The sequence below is a fragment of the Corythoichthys intestinalis genome, chromosome 20 (genome assembly GCF_030265065.1).
Source record: "Corythoichthys intestinalis isolate RoL2023-P3 chromosome 20, ASM3026506v1, whole genome shotgun sequence".
NCBI lineage: Eukaryota > Metazoa > Chordata > Actinopteri > Syngnathiformes > Syngnathidae > Corythoichthys > Corythoichthys intestinalis.
In genome coordinates, this window is record NC_080414.1 from 15,339,963 (window position 1) to 15,360,102 (window position 20,140).

The window sequence follows — 20,140 nt, forward strand, 5'->3', positions numbered from 1 at the left end:
CCTCGAATTACACTCTTGATCAACATCAAAATGGCTGTCGTCTGTTATCTTTTAATGAAATGTAACAGTAGAGGTGGTTTGATCATCTTGCAACTTGGTTTGCACGAATTTCATATGCTGGTATGGATTGATAATTGAAAATAGTGCTGTTCTGCGTTTAGGTCAAGAGGATTTTCATAGGTTTTCCAAAGGAATTAGATTTTTGGTGAAAGGTTAGTCAAGTCAAAAGTTTGTTTTGACTCTTTTTGGGCATAAAAGAACCTGGACAACATCTCCTCGACTGGTTGGGTAGCTTGGCCCAGCGCTCAGAGAGGCCCCGGGCTGGGGAGACCTAACAATAGAGATGCTCGGAACTACTTCAAGTATTCAATAAGATTTCCGAATGCGGGCGGAACCAGACAAACGGAAAACAGCAACCTTAAAAATCTATGATACAGTGGGGCAAATAAGTATTTAGTCAACCACTAATTGTGCAAGTTCTCCCTGAAAATATTAGAGAGGCCTGTTATTGTCAAACGTGTAAACCTCAACCATGAGAGACCGAATGTGGGAAAAAAAAACAGAAAATCACATTGTTTGATTTATAAATAATTTATTTGCAAATCATGGTGGAAAATAAGTGTTTGGTCAATATGGAAAGTTCATCTCAATACTTTCTTATGTACCCTTTGTTGGCAATAACGGAGGCCAAACGTTTTCTGTAACTCTTTACAAGCTTTTCACACACTGTTGCGGGTATTTTGGCACATTCCTTCATGCAGATCTCCTCTAGAGCATTGATGTTTTGGGGCTGTCGTTGGGCAACACGGACTGTCAACTCCCTCCACAGATTTTCTACGGGGTTGAGATCTGGAGACTGGCTAGGCCACTCCAGGACCTTGAAATGCTTCTTACGAAGCCACTCCTTTGTTGCCCTGGCTGTGTGTTTGGGATCATTGTCATGCTGAAAGACCCAGCCACGTCTCATCTTCAATACCCTTGCTGATGGAAGGAGATTTTCACTCAAAATCTCTCGATACGTGGACCCATTCATTCTTTCCTTTACACAGATCAGTCGTCCTGGTCCCTTTGCAGAAAAACAGCCCCAAAGCATGATGTTTCCACACCCATGCTTCACAGTGGGTATGGTGTTCTTCGGATGCAATTCAGTATTCTTTCTCCTCCAAACACGAGAACTTGTGTTTCTACCAAAAAGTTCTATTTTGGTTTCATCTGGCCATAACACATTCTCCCAGTCCTCTTCGGGATCATCCAAATGCTCTCTAGCGAACTGCAGACGGGCTTGGACGTGTACTTTCTTCAGCAGGGGGACACATCTGGCAGTGCAGGATTTGTGTCCCTGGCGGCGCATTGTGTTACTGATAGTAGCCTTTGTTACTGTGGTCCCAGCTCTCTGTATGTCATACATCAGGTCCCCCCGTGTGGTTCTGGGATTTTTGCTCACCGTTCTTGTTATCATTTTGACGCCACGGGGTGAGATCTTGCATGGATCTCCAGATCTAGGGAGATTATCAGTGGTCTTGTATGTCTTCCATTTTCTAATAATTGCTCCCACAGTTGATTTCTTTACACCAAGCCTTTTACCTATTGCAGATTGAGTCTTCCCAGCCTGGTGCAGGTCTACAATTTTGTCTCTGGTGTCCTTCGACAGCTCTTTGGTCTTGGCCATAGTGGAGTTTGGAGTGTGACTGATAAGTTTGTGGACAGGTGTCTTTTATACCGATAATGAGTTAAAACATGTGCCATTAATACAGGTAACGAGTGGAGCCTTGTTAGACCTCGTTAGAAGACCTCTTTGACAGGCAGAAATCTTGCTTGTTTGTAGGTGACCAAATACTTATTTTCCACTCTAATTTGGAAATAAATTCTTTAAAAATCAAACAATGTGATTTTCTGTTTTTTTTTGTCCACATTCTGTCTCTCATGGTTTAGGTTTACCCATGTTGACAATTACAGGCCTCTCTAATCTTTTCTAGTAGGAGAACAATTGGTGGTTGACTAAATACTCGTTTGCCCCACTGTAAATCAATGTGCCTGGACAACTGTTAGCATCTCCTCAACTGGTTGGGTAGCTCAGAAGCCAAGAATTCTATGATAAATCAATCTGCAGCTGAGGAACCCTTCATATTGACCCCACTTAAGCCCCTTTCACACATCCCGGAACTCTGGTTAATTCCCAGGATTTAAACAGGTAGACCTTCTCGGGCGTTTACCGGGTCGCGTTCTAGTATAATATCCGGGACTTACCCGGCATGCGGCATGTGTGAAAGCAGGCGTTTAATTCCTGTGTCACAGTGCGATGTCTGATAATTTAAATATCATGGCGGGTCGATCGTCATTTCCTCTTTCTTCCCAATGAGACAAAAAGCGAAAACCAAACATTGCAATTATCAACATGGCAAACTGGAAATAGCTAAATTAGACAGGAAACATAACAAAATTAAATTGCTACTGGAGCGTATAGCCGAGAAAGAGACCATCAATCCATTTTCGGAAATGGATGCCTCTGGGTGATTCACAAGCAACAAATGTACGCGCAGGCTGTCACCTCTGCCACTCAGCTGCTCTGTGACTGTTTGTGTGTTGAGTGGACGGGTGTGTATGTACATGCGTTCGCTTCCTGAGCCAAAATAAAAGCATGCATCACAAAACAAAAGTCAACATAGAAAAAAAAAAAGATAATAAATCGAAATCGCAAAAGTCGGGTCCGTCGTAACCCGGGGACTACCTGTAATCAAAACATGCATCAAAGCATCATTTCAACCAAACAACATAAGTAATATCAGATTTCTGGATTTGCGCTTATTTAAAGTATACTTCTCAAACTCAGTTAAACATGGATAACAGTTAAACATGGATTTCCCTAAAGTTTTGGAATAGGCCTAAAATTGACATTTCAATACACTAATTCCTCACTTACTTACAGTTAATTGCCGTTAAGTGGAAACGTTTTGGCTCAGTAAGGCCTTGAGCGTACGTCACATAGTGATGACTCGCCATGATTCTTACTCTTCCCCCGCGGCTATCATCAACCGGCGTACTACGTGGTCCTCACGGCCCTCGTGGCAAACAGGTCTAATTGCGCTGAAGTGAAGGCAGAGTGCGCAGGCAGTGCAGATGAGATGAGTGCTACTCGCTGATGTAAATGGCTGAATAATATGGCCCCGCCGCTTGCGCCGGAGCTCTATCTCTCATCACTAATCTGGGCCATCGGGGACCCGCCGGCGCACACCGCCCGCCGTCAATGAGTAATTTATTCAGCACCGCGGCGGTTATTGATGAAACGCTTTAATACAAATTCCACCCCCCAACCCTCGTCACCCTTGTTTTCCCAGGCTTCCCTTGTCTGTCTGCACCCTCACGTCTTCTGACTTTTTTGTTTTTTGCTAACATTCGGCAGGAGCCCGCGAGAGTTCAGTCCAGTCAGACATCAGCAGCAGTCCTTCTGAGCAGAGTCAAGTGGGGCAGTCTCATCCGGGGTATCCCGCCATGGGTCCGCAGGTCAGTCAATACATTATTATCTTGTATTTCAGGATGATTTTCTAAATTGACTATTGAAACACTAAAATGGCTTATTTTTGTCTTTGACGAGTCAATCAGGGTTGGGGATTTTTTTTTTTTTTTTAAACCTGTCCTGTTCAGCTTTTTGACACGGAGAATGGAAATCTAAGTGCCCGGTTGGTCTGAACAGTTTTAATGTTTCACATTGAGAGTATGACATACTTCCATTGTGATCATTCAACATACCTCGTTTATTATGACAAAGCAGCAAACAGGAAGGAGTTATGGGGGAACAGAAGAAACGGAACACAAGAGAAGAAAGAAAAGAAACACAAACTACAACAAGAAATACCTTGAACGTCTACACTAACTACTAATATGTTGGTGCTATTGTCAGCTAGATATATTTCCGGTTGACACCATGTGGGGGGCCTGTTGACAAGGGAAAGAGGGGGGCTGGGGTTGGGGGGGTCTATAAGCTAAGTGATTGAAAGGGGTAGAGGGTACACAAATCAGCTCTGTGATCTAGAACCCAGTAATCGTGTGAATCCCTTGTGAGTGTAAGCTCGTTGGCGACCGACCCTACACCGCCCCATCGCCAATCCTGGCACCGGGACCCCCCACCCAAGCGCGCCCTATCACATCCAGTCGCACGAGAGCCCCACCAAGCGCGGGACAGCCACGCAGACGAGCTGAGCGGTTTATTTTGAAAGTGTTCGCACTTAGTTTTATTGATTTGGGTGGATATATTGCCCTCTGGTCTGTCTCATTTCACATGGCTGAATCCAACTGCTCACTGTTAAGATCAACATAAGTTTTTCTTTGAGCTAATGTTTTTTAATGCATTCGTAATTTTGTTTAAAGATAGATTTAGCCGTTTTTTGTGGGAATATGTGTTTGAACCTTTTGTTAAGAGCATTGTTAAAAATTTTTTTTTTTTTTTTCAAATTGGCATTTAATAGCTTTTAAGCTAGCGGACTTTTGCTTTGTAAGTTAGCCTGTTGTTCTTTTGTTGTACATACTGTAGATCCTCTTTTTTTTTTTTTTTTTTTTTAATACCGTTTGAGGCTCAGCTCGGGTATTTTAATTTTTCCTATTCCTTATCTGATTACTCGATTATTCGAACTAACTAGTTCATCGATTAATCAACTACTAAAATAATCGATAGCTGCACCCCTAGTATGGTCGTGTCACTCATGAGACGTGCTGCGCCTCCCCCTGCCCCCATATGCCCCACACATGCCTGGTGAGTAAGCCTGTGCCCATTCCAGGCTCATTTTGTGAAACGTGTCAGTTGCTGCTGGGTAAGTTTTGCTTTCTTATCCTGGCTAGATCATTACACACTAAACGAACTTGTAGCGTTAGCATAGCGTTTGCTTTAGCATAACGTTTGCGTTAACATTAGCATTTAGCGCGGTGACTCCGGGTCTCCTGGAAAACAATTTACAAATAGTTCATGGCGTCCAAGTGAGTTTAATTAATCGCAAATAATGTGCTGTTTTCCTGCTTAGTGTGTATTATCATCATGAAAATGGTGATGTCCTTGTAGATTCTACCTTTATGTGGTTATGTTCATTCGAAATTGTTGAAAACCTTTTATTTATGTATTTATTTATTCATGGACTAAAACTTTTGAAGTTTATAGATGAAAACATTTTGAGAATTGTCAACTAAAACTAGACAAAATTTTCGTTGACTAAAATTACACAAAGACGAACACATTTTGAAATGCCTAAAATATGACTAAGTATTTGCGTCCAAAAGACAAAGACGAAAATTAAATGGCTGTCAAAAAAAACACTAGCAGACAGCAAGAATGCCTCTGTTTTCAATTAAACATGCTCCAATACTTTTACTACCATATTCCCCCCGGATATGTCTTCTTTGTACAGTATCTTATATTTAATGAATTACTTCCACTCGTCGCCCCCCGTCAATGCAGCGTCTTGAATAATTAACGACTACAACGTGAAGGAATTAAGCTTTTTGTCATTCATTGGGATGTAATGGAGCCATGACGCTAACGAGGGGGACGCCCCGCGGCCTGCGCTAAACGGGCAGAATCCGCTTCTGTCTTATCAGATTGGATTGATCGGCATGGTGGCTGAGCAGCGTTTAATTAGCATCTGTCTCATTAGTGTCGGCGCTAACATGCCATTTAACTCGGTCATTGACAGCGATAGACGTACTGGCTCAGAGTATGAATTGTCATTAATTTTTGTCAGATAATATATTAACTAGGGCTGTCAAATTTATCGCGTTAACGCACGGTAATTAATTTTTTTAATTAATCACGTTAAAATATTTGACGCAATTAACACATGCACGGAATGACCCGTTCATGCATTGCCTCAAACAGCTCAGAATGACGCCGTTTTAGCACTTAGAGAGCGAAAAGGCAGAGACACCGGCGTTCATTGGACTGCACCTTTTATTGGCTTAAGCTTTGGCAGCCACTACTAACAGTCATGGTTGTCCAACTTCCCATCATGCATTTGGGCAGAGCAAGAGACGATCCTTTACTTATCACGTCTAATTAAACACAAAGCGGAACATATTGTATACCACTTGCAGCCACTACTGACAGTCATGGTTGCCCAACTTCCCATCATGCATTTGGGCGGAACAGTTAAGTCGCCACAGTATCATTAAGTGAAAGCACAACAAAAATAATATTCCTATCTCACAAAAAAAATGTTCACATAAAGAAAAGCGCTCAATGCTGGATAACAACTGGAAATCCCAATCAAAATTAGTATAACTTTACTCAAATTTATCTTTTAAGAACTACAAGTCTTTCTATCTGTGGATCCCTTTAACAGAAAGACTGTTAATAATGTTAATGCCATCTTGTGGTTTTATTGTTATAATAAACAAATACAGTACTTACGTACAGTATGTTGAATGTTTATGTCCGTCTTGTGTCTTATCTTTCCATTCCAACAATAATTTACAGAAAAATAGGGCATATTTTAGAGATGGTTTGAATTGCGCTTGATTAATTTTTAAGCTGTTATTAACTCGATTAGAAATTTTAATCGTTTGACAGCCCTAATATTAACACGTGCTTTTACTTATTAGAATGAGTATCTGCTTAGTTGACGCTAAGCTGCTATTGCTAGGAAGAAGTTGTTAGCTTATTATCATGTACAGTAAATTTCAAAATAGTTTTAAAAAAATCATTCAACATATTGTACTATCAAGTATAATTAATTAATTTAAAATGGAAAATCAGAAATTTTGAATGATTTCATGAAATTAAACGAAACATGCTAACTGCTAATGTTTCTGGCTAAGTAACTGTTTCACTTGAAATTGAAAATTGATTGGAAAAATCAAACACGGATTAGAGAAGAACCGGTACTCCAGCAGCTAATTTTCTGAGAAATTAGTAAAAACAAAAACAAAAAGTAACTTTTTCTTTTTATATTTACAAAATAATGAAATTGCCTATCTTTTAAAATGGAATTAGTTTTTATTCGGTGATGTTAAATAGAACTAAACACATTTTTTAGAAACTGTGCTAATGTTTATGATTGTGGGTAGTTTTTAATATCACCAATTTCACAGTAATATGATATTGGTTATTTGAAGAATGATTTGCTTGTATTGTTGCTTAACCAATCAATGTATTCAAACAGATTAACGCATTGTTACCATCAAACACTGGATAGATATAAAAGCAGAAACAAGCACAAAGCGGAATCCACTGTGTAAATCCTACCCGACTGTTTCCGAAACAAACATTGTCAATTAAAAGCGCTTGTGCGTACACCCACGTCCACCTGCTGCCTCAGTGTCGGCAGCGAGATAAGAAATAAAGAGAAACAGGAGCAGTCAGGAGCGCCGGCCTCAGCAGGCACCTCTCGACACTCAACGTCTAATATATTAATGCTGTCAGTCCGGCCTGGTTGCAGCAAACACTTTTGCGAAACAAAGGCGCCCCCGCACGCCATCCCCAATTCTCCTCTCAGCAGATCAATACGTTTGATAGATTCTCCGCTCCAGAGCCGGATATTGTCGGAACAACCATTATCCGACGCTAGTTTACCCAACATGAATCCACCTTGGCTTGTGTTCCACCCCCCCTTCTGCCGCAGTTAGGGTGACAAAAGTCTGCTATCTGGACCATTATAGGCAATTTCTCAGTGCCAGAGCTGCCAGGCGGACAGAGGAGCCTCCTCAACCCCTGATGAGCGAGAGAGGACGAGCGTCCCGTCCCACGTGGAGTGTCTGTGTGTGTGTGTGTGTGAGTCCCCCACCCCGAGGAGACCACTTGTCATCACTCAGCTGTCAGCCCTGCCAAGTGTGGCTGCTTTGTGGAGGGCGAGGCTGAGGAAATCTAGTGCAAAACAGAAGAGAGGGTTACATTTCCCCCTCAGATAAGGTTTTCTTCAAATACTGCGCAAAAAATACAGAATTTTGTGGACACCGTAATTCAAGCTTCCCTAAAACGTCTTTCAACAAAAAAATAAAAGCTCTTGTCAACATTCAATAATTTTCCTTTCATTTAGGGCTGTCCCAAGCAACTAATTTTTACAGATTAGTCAGTCGACTATTTTTACAATTAGTCAACTGATCTAATATATGTATATATACAGTATATATATATATATTTTTTTTTTTACTAATTTAGCAATGACATTTTTGTTGACGCTTATTATTCCACAGAAACATCTTGGAACACTCAAATTCACTTATTATTCCACAGAAACATCTTGGAACACTCAAATTCTTTATTAAAGTAAAAACACGCAAATAACAATAATAAATCACAAATAAACAATGAGGTCAAATGCTAATAGCATTAACTAGTGCGAAAAAATGGAATGTAAACAGATTCAGAACACTGACTTCGCCTTTCCCACATGATTCCAAACAATTCCAAAAAAAAAAAATCTAGCATTAAAATTATAGTATACTACTACACAGTGGGGCAAATAAGTATTTAGTCAACCACTAATTGTTCTCCCACTTGAAAATATGACAGAGGCCTGTAATTGTCAACATGGGTAAACCTCAACAATGAGAGACAGAATGTGGAAAAAAAAAAAAAGAAAATCACATTGTTTGATTTTTAAAGAATTCATTTGCAAATCATGGTGGAAAATAAGTATTTGGTCTATACCAAAAGTTCATCTCAGTACTTTGTTATGTACCGTTTGTTGGCAATAACGGCGGCCAAATGTTTTCTGTAACTCTTCACAAGCTTTTCACACACTGTTGCTGGTATTTTGGCCCATTCCTCCATGCAGATCTCCTCTAGAGCAGTGATGTTTTGGGGCTGTCGTTGGGCAACACGGACTTTCAACTCCCTCCTCACCCCGTGGCGTCAAAATGATAACAAGAACAGGGAGCAAAAATCCCAGAACCACACGGGGGGACCTAGTGAATGGCCTACAGAGAGCTGGGACCACAGTAACAAAGGCTACTATCAGTAACACAATGCGCAGCCAGGGACTCAAATCCTGCACTGCCAGACGTGTCCCCCTGCTGAAGAAAGTACATGTCCAGGCCCGTCTGCGGTTCGCTAGAGAGCATTTGGATGATCCAGAAGAGGACTGGGAGAATGTGTTATGGTAAGATGAAACCAAAATAGAACTTTTTGGTAGAAACATAGGTTCTCTTGTTTGGAGGAAAAAGAATACTGAATTGCACCCTGCCCACTGTGAAGCATGGGGGTGGAAACATCTTGCTTGGGGCTGTTTTTCTGCAAAGGGACCAGGACGACTGATCTGTGTAAAGGAAAGAAAGAATGGGGCCATGTATCCAGAGATTTTGAGTGAAAATCTCCTTCCGTCAGCAAGGACATTGAAGATGAGACGTGGCTGGGTCTTTCAGCATGACAATGATCCCAAACACACAGCCAGGGCAACAAAGGAGTGGCTTCGTAAGAAGCATTTCAAGGTCCTGGAGTGGCCTAGCCAATCTCCAGGTCTCAACCCCATAGAAAATCTGCGGAGGGAGTTGAAAGTCCATGTGCCCAAAGACAGCCCCAAAACATCGTTGCTCTAGAGGAGATCTGCATGGAGGAATGGGCCAAAATACCAGCAACAGTGTGTGAAAAGCTTGTGAAGAGTTACAGAAAACATTTGGCCTCCGTCATTGCCAACAAAGGGTACATAACAAAGTATTGAAATGAACTTTTGGTATTGACCAAATACTTATTTTCCACCATGATTTGCAAACAAATTCTTTAAAAATCAAACAATGTGATTTTCTGTTTTTTTTTTCCCCCACATTCTGTCTCTCATGGTTGAGGTTTAACCATGTTGACAGTTACAGGCCTCTCCTAATATTTGCAAGTGAGAGAACTTGCATAATTGGTGGTTGACTAAATACTTATTTGCCCCACTGTATATAATAGTAATAGTATAGTACAATAATTATAATAATTATTTATTGCGAATCAGATTTTTCATAAAGGGTGTCATTTTAAAGTTATTCTTAATGTAGAATCTGAATTCTGAAGTATGCGGATTGACTTCAAAAATCGTTATTTATATGACGAACATGAAGTGCTTTTATATTGAAATGTTTACCAGAAGTGCGTTCGCTAAACCGCTGACCGTAAGCTTTATACTCGGCAAAAAAAGCACTTTTCATCACTGCATGTGGTGTCAGTAATAGTGTAGATTTTTTTTTTTTCGTTTGCAAATGCTGTCAACCAACGATTTTTCATGTTGTAAGTGTCACATTTTTAACCGCAAGTTTGCATTTTGCAGAAAACTGCCAATGTTTTATAGCAGGCTAAAGTAGGTTGTCTTTTTTCCTCATTGGCCTCGATTTAGCAATGCTAACGTTTACAGTGTTTAATATAGAGGTGTTTTCTTATTTATCTGAGCTTAAATTCTACGGCGTGTTGATGACTAATGAACATCTGTGAATGGACCTGGAGTCTCATATGTCATCAACACGCACGCACAAACACATGCACGCATGCACGCACAAATGTATGCACACATGCAAGCGGCGATAAAACGCAGCCTAGAAAATTACCGCCCTCATTTTTATTTACCGTGCGATAAATGGACTCATTGTATATCGCGACAGGCTTAGCAACTTCAATGAAACATGTCGTTAGTTAGTTAGATGGACTTACGATCTGCCAGCTTGTTGTCTCCTGTCGTCTTCCAAAATTACAACTGGGTGACGGCGCTTAAGGTGTTCATTCACGGCTGACGTGCAGTCAAGCTTGGCATTGAAGAGACAGGACACAAAAGTGTACCGTCCATTGTTTCGTTGAAATAAGTCCAATTGGCCACTCTGGTGAGGTTTTTTGACGTTGTGTCGCTTTCCCCACTTGCATATCGAGCGTATGACATTCTAAACTTTCCACGCATATATATTTTTTTACCATCGATGGGATGTTGTGCTCGTCGACGCATTTACGTCATCGATGATGCGACTACGTCGACTAGTCGGGACAGCTCTACTTTCATTTCTATCGACTCTCACTCTGACTCACAAAAATTCGGACCCACAAAACAAAAATCTGTATTGCTGGTCATGATATTTGACCCAAAAAATTTTATTGCGCCAAACTCAACAATCCATTGTTGGACTCACAAAAAAATGTTTATTGAATTGTTGTGGAACCAATCAATGTATCCAAACAGATTATTGTATTGTTACCATCAAACACTAGATGAATAAAAAAAAGCGGAATGCAAGCTCAAAAGGGGAATCAGTCCCTTGGATCCGCTGTGTAATCCTCTGGTCATTAGATTTGACCAAAACTATCAACAGGAAGCAGTGACGTGCGGTCAGGGGAGGCAGGTGAGGCTCTGCCTCACCTGTCATCATGACAAAAAAATAATTATAGCATCAAATTTATATTAATATTTGTCCATTGCTCTTTATGTACGACTCATTTCAAACATTTTTTATAGTCAAAATCGCTGAATTTGCCTATTTCCTGTTCAAATAACGAAGTGAAACGAGAGGTGCGGCAATAACGAGTAAAGCCTCACCTCTGATTGCGCAATCCATAACAAACTGGGTTGATACATGGAATTGGAGCGTGTTGGTTGCCGGACATCTGCATGTCGCCATTATAATGTTTCCAGATACGTTTATTTGACCTGATTTTCCACAGTCTGGCTAATGTCTTTAACCCTTAAAGTTTAATGTTTGTTAGCGACATATTTAGTTTTGCTGATGGGAAATAAAACCGCAGTGAAAAGGCACAGGTTGCGGCAGATAGTACTCTGCCGCACTGAAAGGGGGCGTACGTGAAACTTGACTTTCCGTCAAAAGTGGACGCGATTAACAACACCGGAGCTAAAAGGTTTGCTTCAAACTACGGGACAGAAGATAACTCGCGCTTTTCAAACGGACTGGTACACCCGAAAAGACTGGCTATGTGGCTGTCCTTCGAAAAATCGCCTTTGCTGCTTTCCCTGCCTTTTCTTCTCAACTTGTGCCAATGTCTGGACTAACACGAGATATTGTGACATTAAAAAACTACCACGAAGCCTCAGCAAACATGAGAGCTCGACCACTCACATTTAAAGCCTGATTGCTTTAAAAACTTTAGGAAGCTCAAGGATCGATTTGGCTTTGACGAACAGCGGAAGCTCAACTGTAAGCATCGCAATGCCAAGGTAAAGGAAAACCGAAAGAGTTTGAAAGACCTCATTAATGCAACCTGCATCCTAGCTAAACAGGAGTTAACATTTCGTGGTAACGATGAGCGTGTAAGCTCTTCTAAACGTGGCATATATGTAGAACGATTACATGGTTTTGCTGAGAAAGATGAAAGGTTAGCTAGACATTTGGACACATCCACTGTGTTTTCTGGCTTGTCAAATAGAACACAGAACGATCTAATTGAAGCAATCCTCTCCATTGAGGCGGAGAGATTTTTTAAAGTAAAGGAAAATAAGGAGGACTTTTACAAAAAGGGCGTAGGTTTGCATAGGGACGGTAGGGACATAACACTACCAACTTTTCAGGATGCTAAAATTGTCCCCACCAACTTTTAAGCAACCTTACCTTTTTTGCATGATATAATGTTCAGTTATATAAAGAATTTAGATCTTTCAATAGTTCCATATGTTGTAAGGATAGAATTGACCATACCATTATTAAGTGAATTTTTTTCATTATGTTTATGTTTGCTAATAAAAACCAGACATTTATTCAGGAAGTTTTCAAAATGTTTCTTTAGTATTTTTTGAAAACAAAGGTTTGAATCCAACAGTTTATCATCTGAACCAATGCACGTAAAAGTTATTATCAATAGATAAGGATTTATTTTGCATTGATCATTTTTGCCTATTAATTAATTAGGTTCATATACATGAGAAATGTGGCCCTTTGCCCCCTTCATCCAATCTGTTTGGTCTCATTAATGTCCAGTCCCCTGCAAAAAGTGTACCTACATGCAGGTTATGCTGTTATATCGTCCCTACGAATGTTGAGACCAAACCTTTGCCCTTCCAAAGTAAAGGCGGTTTTTGTGGTGAAGGACAGGCGCAAGACCACAAACAGTTTTCATTTCAAAAAAAAAAAAGAGCTTAGACTAAGAAAAATACAATAGAATATTTAAAAACTAAATTTTGGACTTAAATAAAATATTCTTTGTCTTTCTTTTCACACTTTTTGTTAGCAATCTGTAATAAATTGATTAACGTATCAGAATTAAAAGTTTTAAAAACAACCTAATATTTCACTAAAGGTCAGAATTGAATTCTGTGGTTTTGTACACCACTCTTTACTCTCATTTATACTTTTACGTATCGATAATATGTACTGTGTGTGCGTGTTTTGTGAAGAATGCTGATGAGATAAGAAATAACCAGTAGCCAATCGAATAAGCTACCGTTTTTGGTTTATATATTTGGAAATCTGACACTAAAGGAGTCAGTGCCTCACCAACCATGAACCTCACCGCACGTCACTGACAGGAAGTAATTTGGAAATTATCCAAAATCAACAGGTAGTGACCCTGAAATACCCCAAAATCAAAGGTAGTGAGTTGGAAGAGCACCAAAATCAACAATCAACTGCCATGAAACCATTTCCACGCCATTCTTCCAAAAATACACATTTTTACCAAGATTGGGCCTTTTCCAGTTCAAATATATTGAATGTCTATCACCATCAATGGCAGCCAATGAGTTAAGCAATACATATTCGGCCATGAAATATTTTTAGAATCAAGTACTTGTAGACCTTGGTTTACGAACGAGTTCCGTTCCTGTGCAGGTGATGTAACCCGGATTTCCGCATAAGTCAGAATTAACCCTTTAAATACCTCAAAACACCCTCTTAAACAAAAACAAAAAAAACTATGCAAAAACATGTATTATACATCATTTTACTGTCCTCCAAGACATTGGAGCCAAGTCCAATATAATCTGAAGAAATATCTGAAGAAATGCGAGGGGTGTTCTCACTTTTGTGATACACTGTAACTCGGGTCCGTCGTCACCCTGCGTATACCATTGAATAATTGATCAGCGGATAATTTTGTGAACTTCACCTCGCACTATAGTATCTGTGACTTTGAATGTGAATGGCTTTAAAAAGCGGGGCCTGGCCTGGTGAGTGATGTGGGCGTCAGGGAATGAGAGTGAAGAGTTGGTCACAAAACAGCTTCTTCAGACACTCCTTTTCTAATTCCTTAGGGGGAAAAGATGTAAAAATACCAAGAAAACTGTTTGGTTTGAACAAAAATAAAAGTAATAATAATTGTGTTTAGGATGGAATATACAGGATGAGTTGGTCAAAGCTGCTGTTTTTGTGTCCAAAAGACTTTATTTGGGCTCCCTCAACTGTAGTAGTTGCGAACTAGGTTCACCCACTGTTGACTAATTTGAGCATAATTTAATTGAAAAAAAAACTTTAGTATACATGCTGATCCAAATTACAATATTAGGTCTTTGCGGAGGTTTGAATTCATAACACAATTGCTTTAGTGTATCTGTATCGCTTGTATTTTTCTTCATGAAGATAATAAAAGGCCTGCTCTTCCAAAAAGCGCCTGCGATGCTAAATAAATCAGTCCCGCGCCGCGTGCGATAATTGCAGCATTGCTTTTAATGTTATTCCCTGTCTTTTGCCGTCAGAGCTCCGGCAATTTCATTTTGTTTGACTCGCGGATAAGAAAAAAAAACGTTCAAAGAGAGTCTTTGATTATACAAGCCGCTCTCCTATCACCGGATTACGTTGTGCTTGAAAATCATCAGATTAAAGCGTGTCACGCGGCGGCTAACAAACAGGTTGGGCTTTTTTGTTGGGAATTAGCATTCTTTTTGTTGTTTTTGAAGGCTAACGGCACGCGTCATTTGGAAACGAGAAAGATGACGTGGATGTGTGATAAATTGTGCGTCGGTTTGTCCTTCAGTGTCGCTGATGTTGTTGTTATTTAAAGCGCATGACCTGCCGTCGCACGTCGCCGCGTGGTTAGGACGCCGCCGTTATCGCAGTGACACCGCTGTCAGCCGGGAGCAGAGAGGCCACCCGGGCGAACGCGGCGGGCTCTTCGCACCAGTCGACCCGCTCTGTATTATAGGCCGGCTGTGGAAAACACAGGCAGATAGCTGACAGTGGGAGTTAAAAGCTAGCGGTTTGAGGTTAACGCAGAGCTGGCAGGGCTTACCTGGCGCCAGAGGACCATTTTTTTTTTTCCCGGCTTTTCTTAGGATTTATGATTCATTTTTGATATTTAAGTTGATTTTCTGCTGTACTTTTGACCTGTCAACTTGCTCACAGGATGATATTTTGAACGGAAAGCTTTCAGCCGATCAGAAACGTTTCCGTGAGTAGCAAACAAAACAAAAAGGTCGCTGAGATTGGTTGAGAGATATAAAAGTTTTACTCTTAATTTAAGGTAAAATATTTGACGTTTTTCATCATGGTGTCCGACTTCGATTATACAGCAATTTTTCGTAATAGTATAATTGTTGATCCAACATGATTCAAGACAATTCTTTAAAAAAATATCGAGCATTAATATTATAGTATACTACTATGTTTAATCGTATTTCAATAATTATAATAGTTATTCATTGCCAATCAGATTTTTCATAAAGGGTGTCATTTTAAAGCTATTCTTAATTAATGTAGAATCTGCAATTTGAAGTATGTGGGATTGACTCCAGAAATCGTTATTTATATGATGAAAATGGAGTGCTTTTATTTTGAAATGTTTACCAGAAGTATGTTTGCTAGACCTTTCACCGTAAGCTTTACACGTGGCAAAAAAACACTTTTCACCACTGCATGTGGTGTCAGTAATAGTATAGATTTTTTTTTTTTAATCATTTTTTTGTTTGCAAATGCTATTAACCAGCAATATTTAATGTTTGAAGTGTCACCTTTTAACAGCAAGTTTGCATTTTGGAGAAGACAGCCAATATTTTATAGCAGGCTAAAGTAGGTTGTCTTTTTTCCTCATTAGCCTCAATGTAGCAATGCTAACGTTTACAGTGTTTAATATAGAGGTGTTTTCTTATTTTATATATCTTTAATTCTACAGCGTGTTGATGACTAATGAACATCTGAAAGGAACTGGAGTCTCATTTGTCATCAACACGCATGCACAAACATATGCACGCATGGACAAATTTATGCACGTACGCACGCGGCGATAAAACACAGCCTTGAAAATTACCACCCTCATTTTTATTTACCGTGCGATACAGTGGGGCAAATAAGTATTTAGTCAACCACTAATTGTGCAAGTTCTCCCACTTGAAAATATTAGAGAGGCCTGCAATTGTCAACATGGTTAAATCGCAACCATGAGAGCCAGAATGTGGGAAAAAACCCCAGAAAATCAAATTGTTTGATATTTAAAGAATTTATTTGCAAATCATGGTGGAAAATAAGTATTTGGTCAATACCAAAAGTTCATCTCAATACTTTGTAATGTACCCTTTGTTAGCAATAACGGAGGCCAAACGTTTTCTGTAACTCTTCACAAGCTTTTCATGCACTGTTGCTGGTATTTTTGCCCATTCCTCCATGCAGATCTCCTCTAGAGCAGTGATGTTTTGGGGCTGTCGTAGGGCAACACGGACTTTCAACTCCCTTCACTATGGGGTTGAGATCAGGAGCCTGGCTAGGCCACTCCAGGACCTTGAAATGCTTCTTACGAAGCCACTCCTTTGTTACCCTGGCTGTGTGTTTGGGATCATTGTCATGCTGAAAGACCCAGCCACGTCTCATCTTCAATGCCCTTGCTGATAGAAGATTTTCACTCAGAATCTGTCGATACATGGCCCCATTCATTCTTTCCTTTACACAGATCAGTCGTCCTGGTCCCTTTGCAGAAAAACAGCCCCAAAGCATGATGTTTCCACCTCCATGCTTCACAGTGGGTATGGTGCAATTCAGTATTCTTTTTCCTCCAAACACAAGAACCTGTGTTTCTACCAAAATGTCCTATTTTGGTTTCATCTGACCATAACACATTCTCCCAGTCCTCTTCTGGATCATCCAAATTCTCTCTAGCGAACCGCAGACGGGCCTGGACGTGTACTTTCTTCAGCAGGGGGACACGTCTGACAGTGCAGGATTTGAGTCCCTGGCGGCGCATTGTGTTACTGATAGTAGCCTTTGTTACTGTGGTCCCAGCTCTCTGTAGGTCATTCTCTAGGTCCTTCCGTGTTGTTCTGGGATTTTTGTTCACCGTTCTTGTTATCATTTTGACCCCACGGGGTGAGGAGGGAGTTGAAAGTCCGTGTTGCCCAACAACAGCCACAAAACATCACTGCTCTAGAGGAGATTTGCATGGAGGAATGGGCCAAAATACCAGCAACAGTCTGTGAAAATCTTGTGGAGAGTTACAGAAAACGTTTGGCCTCCGTTATTGCACACAAAGTGTACATAACAAAATATTGAGATGAACTGTTGGTGTTGACCAAATACTTATTTTCCACCATGATTTGCAAATAAATTCTTTAAAAATCAAACAATGTGATTTTCTGTTTTTTTTTTCCACATTGTCTCTCATGGTTGAGGTTTACCCATGTTGACAATTACAGGCCTCTCTAATATTTTCAAGTGGGAGAACTTGCACAATTAGTGATTGACTAAATACTTATTTGCCCTACTGTATAAGTGTGTGTGTGTTTTTTTTTTTTTTTTTTTATCATTAAAAACCCGATCTTTCGATTTCCGCCCAATTCTGATCCTCTGAAAAATGGCCCGATCGGCTCGATTTCCGATCACATGATCGGATCGGGGACATCCTTACTTAATTGTATTTGAACTGATAGTTCTATAGCTCTGATTCCCCCCATATTTAATTCAGGAAATCAGTTCATAGATAGTCACCGAAATCAACCTAAAACTTTCAGCAATCCATGATTATATGATCACACATACCGATTTGAAATTTTCGTTAGGTGAAAAACTTTAAAAAACGACCTATTTTTCTTCTTACAAAGACAAATTATTTACTTCATAATACATCAAATGAGTTAACGGAACGGCATAAACATTCTAAAAATTGTCAACCAAATATCGACAAAAACAACATAATTATCCGATTCGAATGATTTCTTTAAAGCTCCCAAACTAGAGGTGTCCTAAAACTTTCCTCGACAACCTACTTGTAGCATTTCATCTTTCATTCATTTCGCCACATTCTGCCGTGCTTGACATTTAATTGCACGTTTGCTTTATCGGTATAAAATAAATCAAACATCCCGCGTACATATCAGTCATCCTCCAAACCTTTTCCCACAAAACCGCCGTTTTAAAAGGATGGCATATATTTCCGAACCACTTCCTCAGAAAATACATTTGAAGGAATCTTCCCCTCTCACAGCTTTTACCTTCTGATAAGATATCTTTTCCACGACTGTGACTGTTCCACTTTAACTAATATGAATGAACGGCAACGAGATGGAGACGCGAGTGATGTTTGGAATGAGGCGTCAAAAGAGTGAAGTCGCGCAACTTTTTTCCCCCCTCTATTTTTCCGCTAAGCACTGCGTGTTTCAGGCGCTTTTCACTCCGCTTCGAGGGGATTTGTTCAATGGGACGGAGCATAAATCACAGACACAGAGAGAAATTCTCTTAGATTTGATCTCGGCGAGGAGCAACAGTTCGACTGTCGACGTGTGACATAGCAAAGACGGCATCAAAACGCTGCAACTATTATACAGCTCACTATTTTAGGTTTCAGAACTTTGTCAGTTTTACGTTACGCATTCTCTTATTTAATAGCGCATATATTAGTCAAATGTATATGGTTCAAATGTTTGATACAATTAATCACAGTTTTGAACTCCTCTATTGTAGGGGTTTGAAAATACCGTATTGGCCCGAATATAAGACCGCCCTGATTATAAGACTTTTTGAACACCAAATTAATTTTTATACAGAAAATAATTACATCCAAAACAAATGATTATAACAATATATTTGAGAGAAAAAGCATGTTATTTTGCCTCATTCAAATGTTAATATCTGAACGTTTAAATATGTAAACTAAAGTGCAATCACATTCGTAAATGGCTTTTGGTTTTTGAAATGTAAATAAACCAATCTATTGTGATAAAACAACAAAATTGCAATAAATGCATTAACCATCAAAGTGAAGTCTAACTGTAAATGGAGTCTTAAAACAAATCTGAATAAGGAAAAACATTGCAATAAAATAATCCAAACTGGTTAAACTTGAGAGTAGCTGAGATCTGTTATGACAGAACATCGCTTCAATGATATATGGCGCCATCTAGCGTCGTGAATGGGTATAATGTTTAGACCACCAATATAAGATGACCCCCTCTTTTTCAGTCTTATTTCAATGCAAAGAAACACCGTCTTATATTCGGGCCAATACGGTATATCGAAAAGGTGATATACAGTGGTACCTCTACAGTATATACGAATTTAATTTATTCCAGGAACTGGTTTGTAAGTCGAAATGCTCGTATGTCGAGCACGATTTCCGCTTAAGAATACATTATAATTCAATTAATTCATTCCACATCCCAAAAACTTGCGCTAAATCCTTATTAACTCATTCACTCCCAGCCATTTTCACCGGTGCAACCCCCTTCGCTCCCGGCCGTTTTATTGGATTTTGACTGATTTTGCAAGGCCCACAAAAAAATTCTGTTCTATTTCTATATAAACATGGAACCCACCAAAAGAAAGATTAGACTCTCTTCTTTCAGCTGGAAAAAAAAAAGTTAATTCATATCTTTTTCCATTCTTTAGAAATCAGCATTAGAAAATAGCTTAGTTTGAGCAATTCTCCAATTCCTGATGAAAAAACAGAGAAATTGAGCTTTTTGTAAAAGCATACATTTCAAACATAACTTTGACTTTAACACGGCTATTTTTTGCTTTTGTGACATCCCAAACATCTGAATAATGTTTTCCTTCTACAAAATAACAACTAGACAAATAAAGCTTTTGATAGCAAAGTAACAATTTATTTACACATAACTAAACTATTGAACTGAGAGATGATGTTGCTGTGGCCACGACAGCCGGGGTAAACTTTTCCCCCATCGACGTCTGTCTTATCAAGATGGTTTTTTTTTAGTCTTTCTTTTGTGGTGACCACCGCCTCATGGCGGAGTTCGCCTGGGGAATTGTGGGGCATGTTGTGTTCCTGGGGGGGAACTGGTTTGTTCGTGCGCGTTTCTGGCTGAGTTACGGCACACTG

At 39.8% G+C, this 20,140-nt stretch overlaps 1 protein-coding gene across 9 annotated transcripts in view; it reads left to right on the forward strand.

Moving 5' to 3' along the window:
- pou6f2 (POU class 6 homeobox 2) overlaps positions 1-20,140 on the forward strand; it is a 185,752-nt gene that overhangs the window by 49,104 nt on the left and 116,508 nt on the right. For all 9 annotated transcript variants that reach the window (XM_057824563.1, XM_057824558.1, XM_057824565.1 and 6 more), the window contains one exon: positions 3,401-3,501. In XM_057824563.1, coding sequence (XP_057680546.1) covers positions 3,401-3,501 — 101 coding nt within the window. The remainder of the gene's footprint in view (positions 1-3,400; positions 3,502-20,140) is intronic.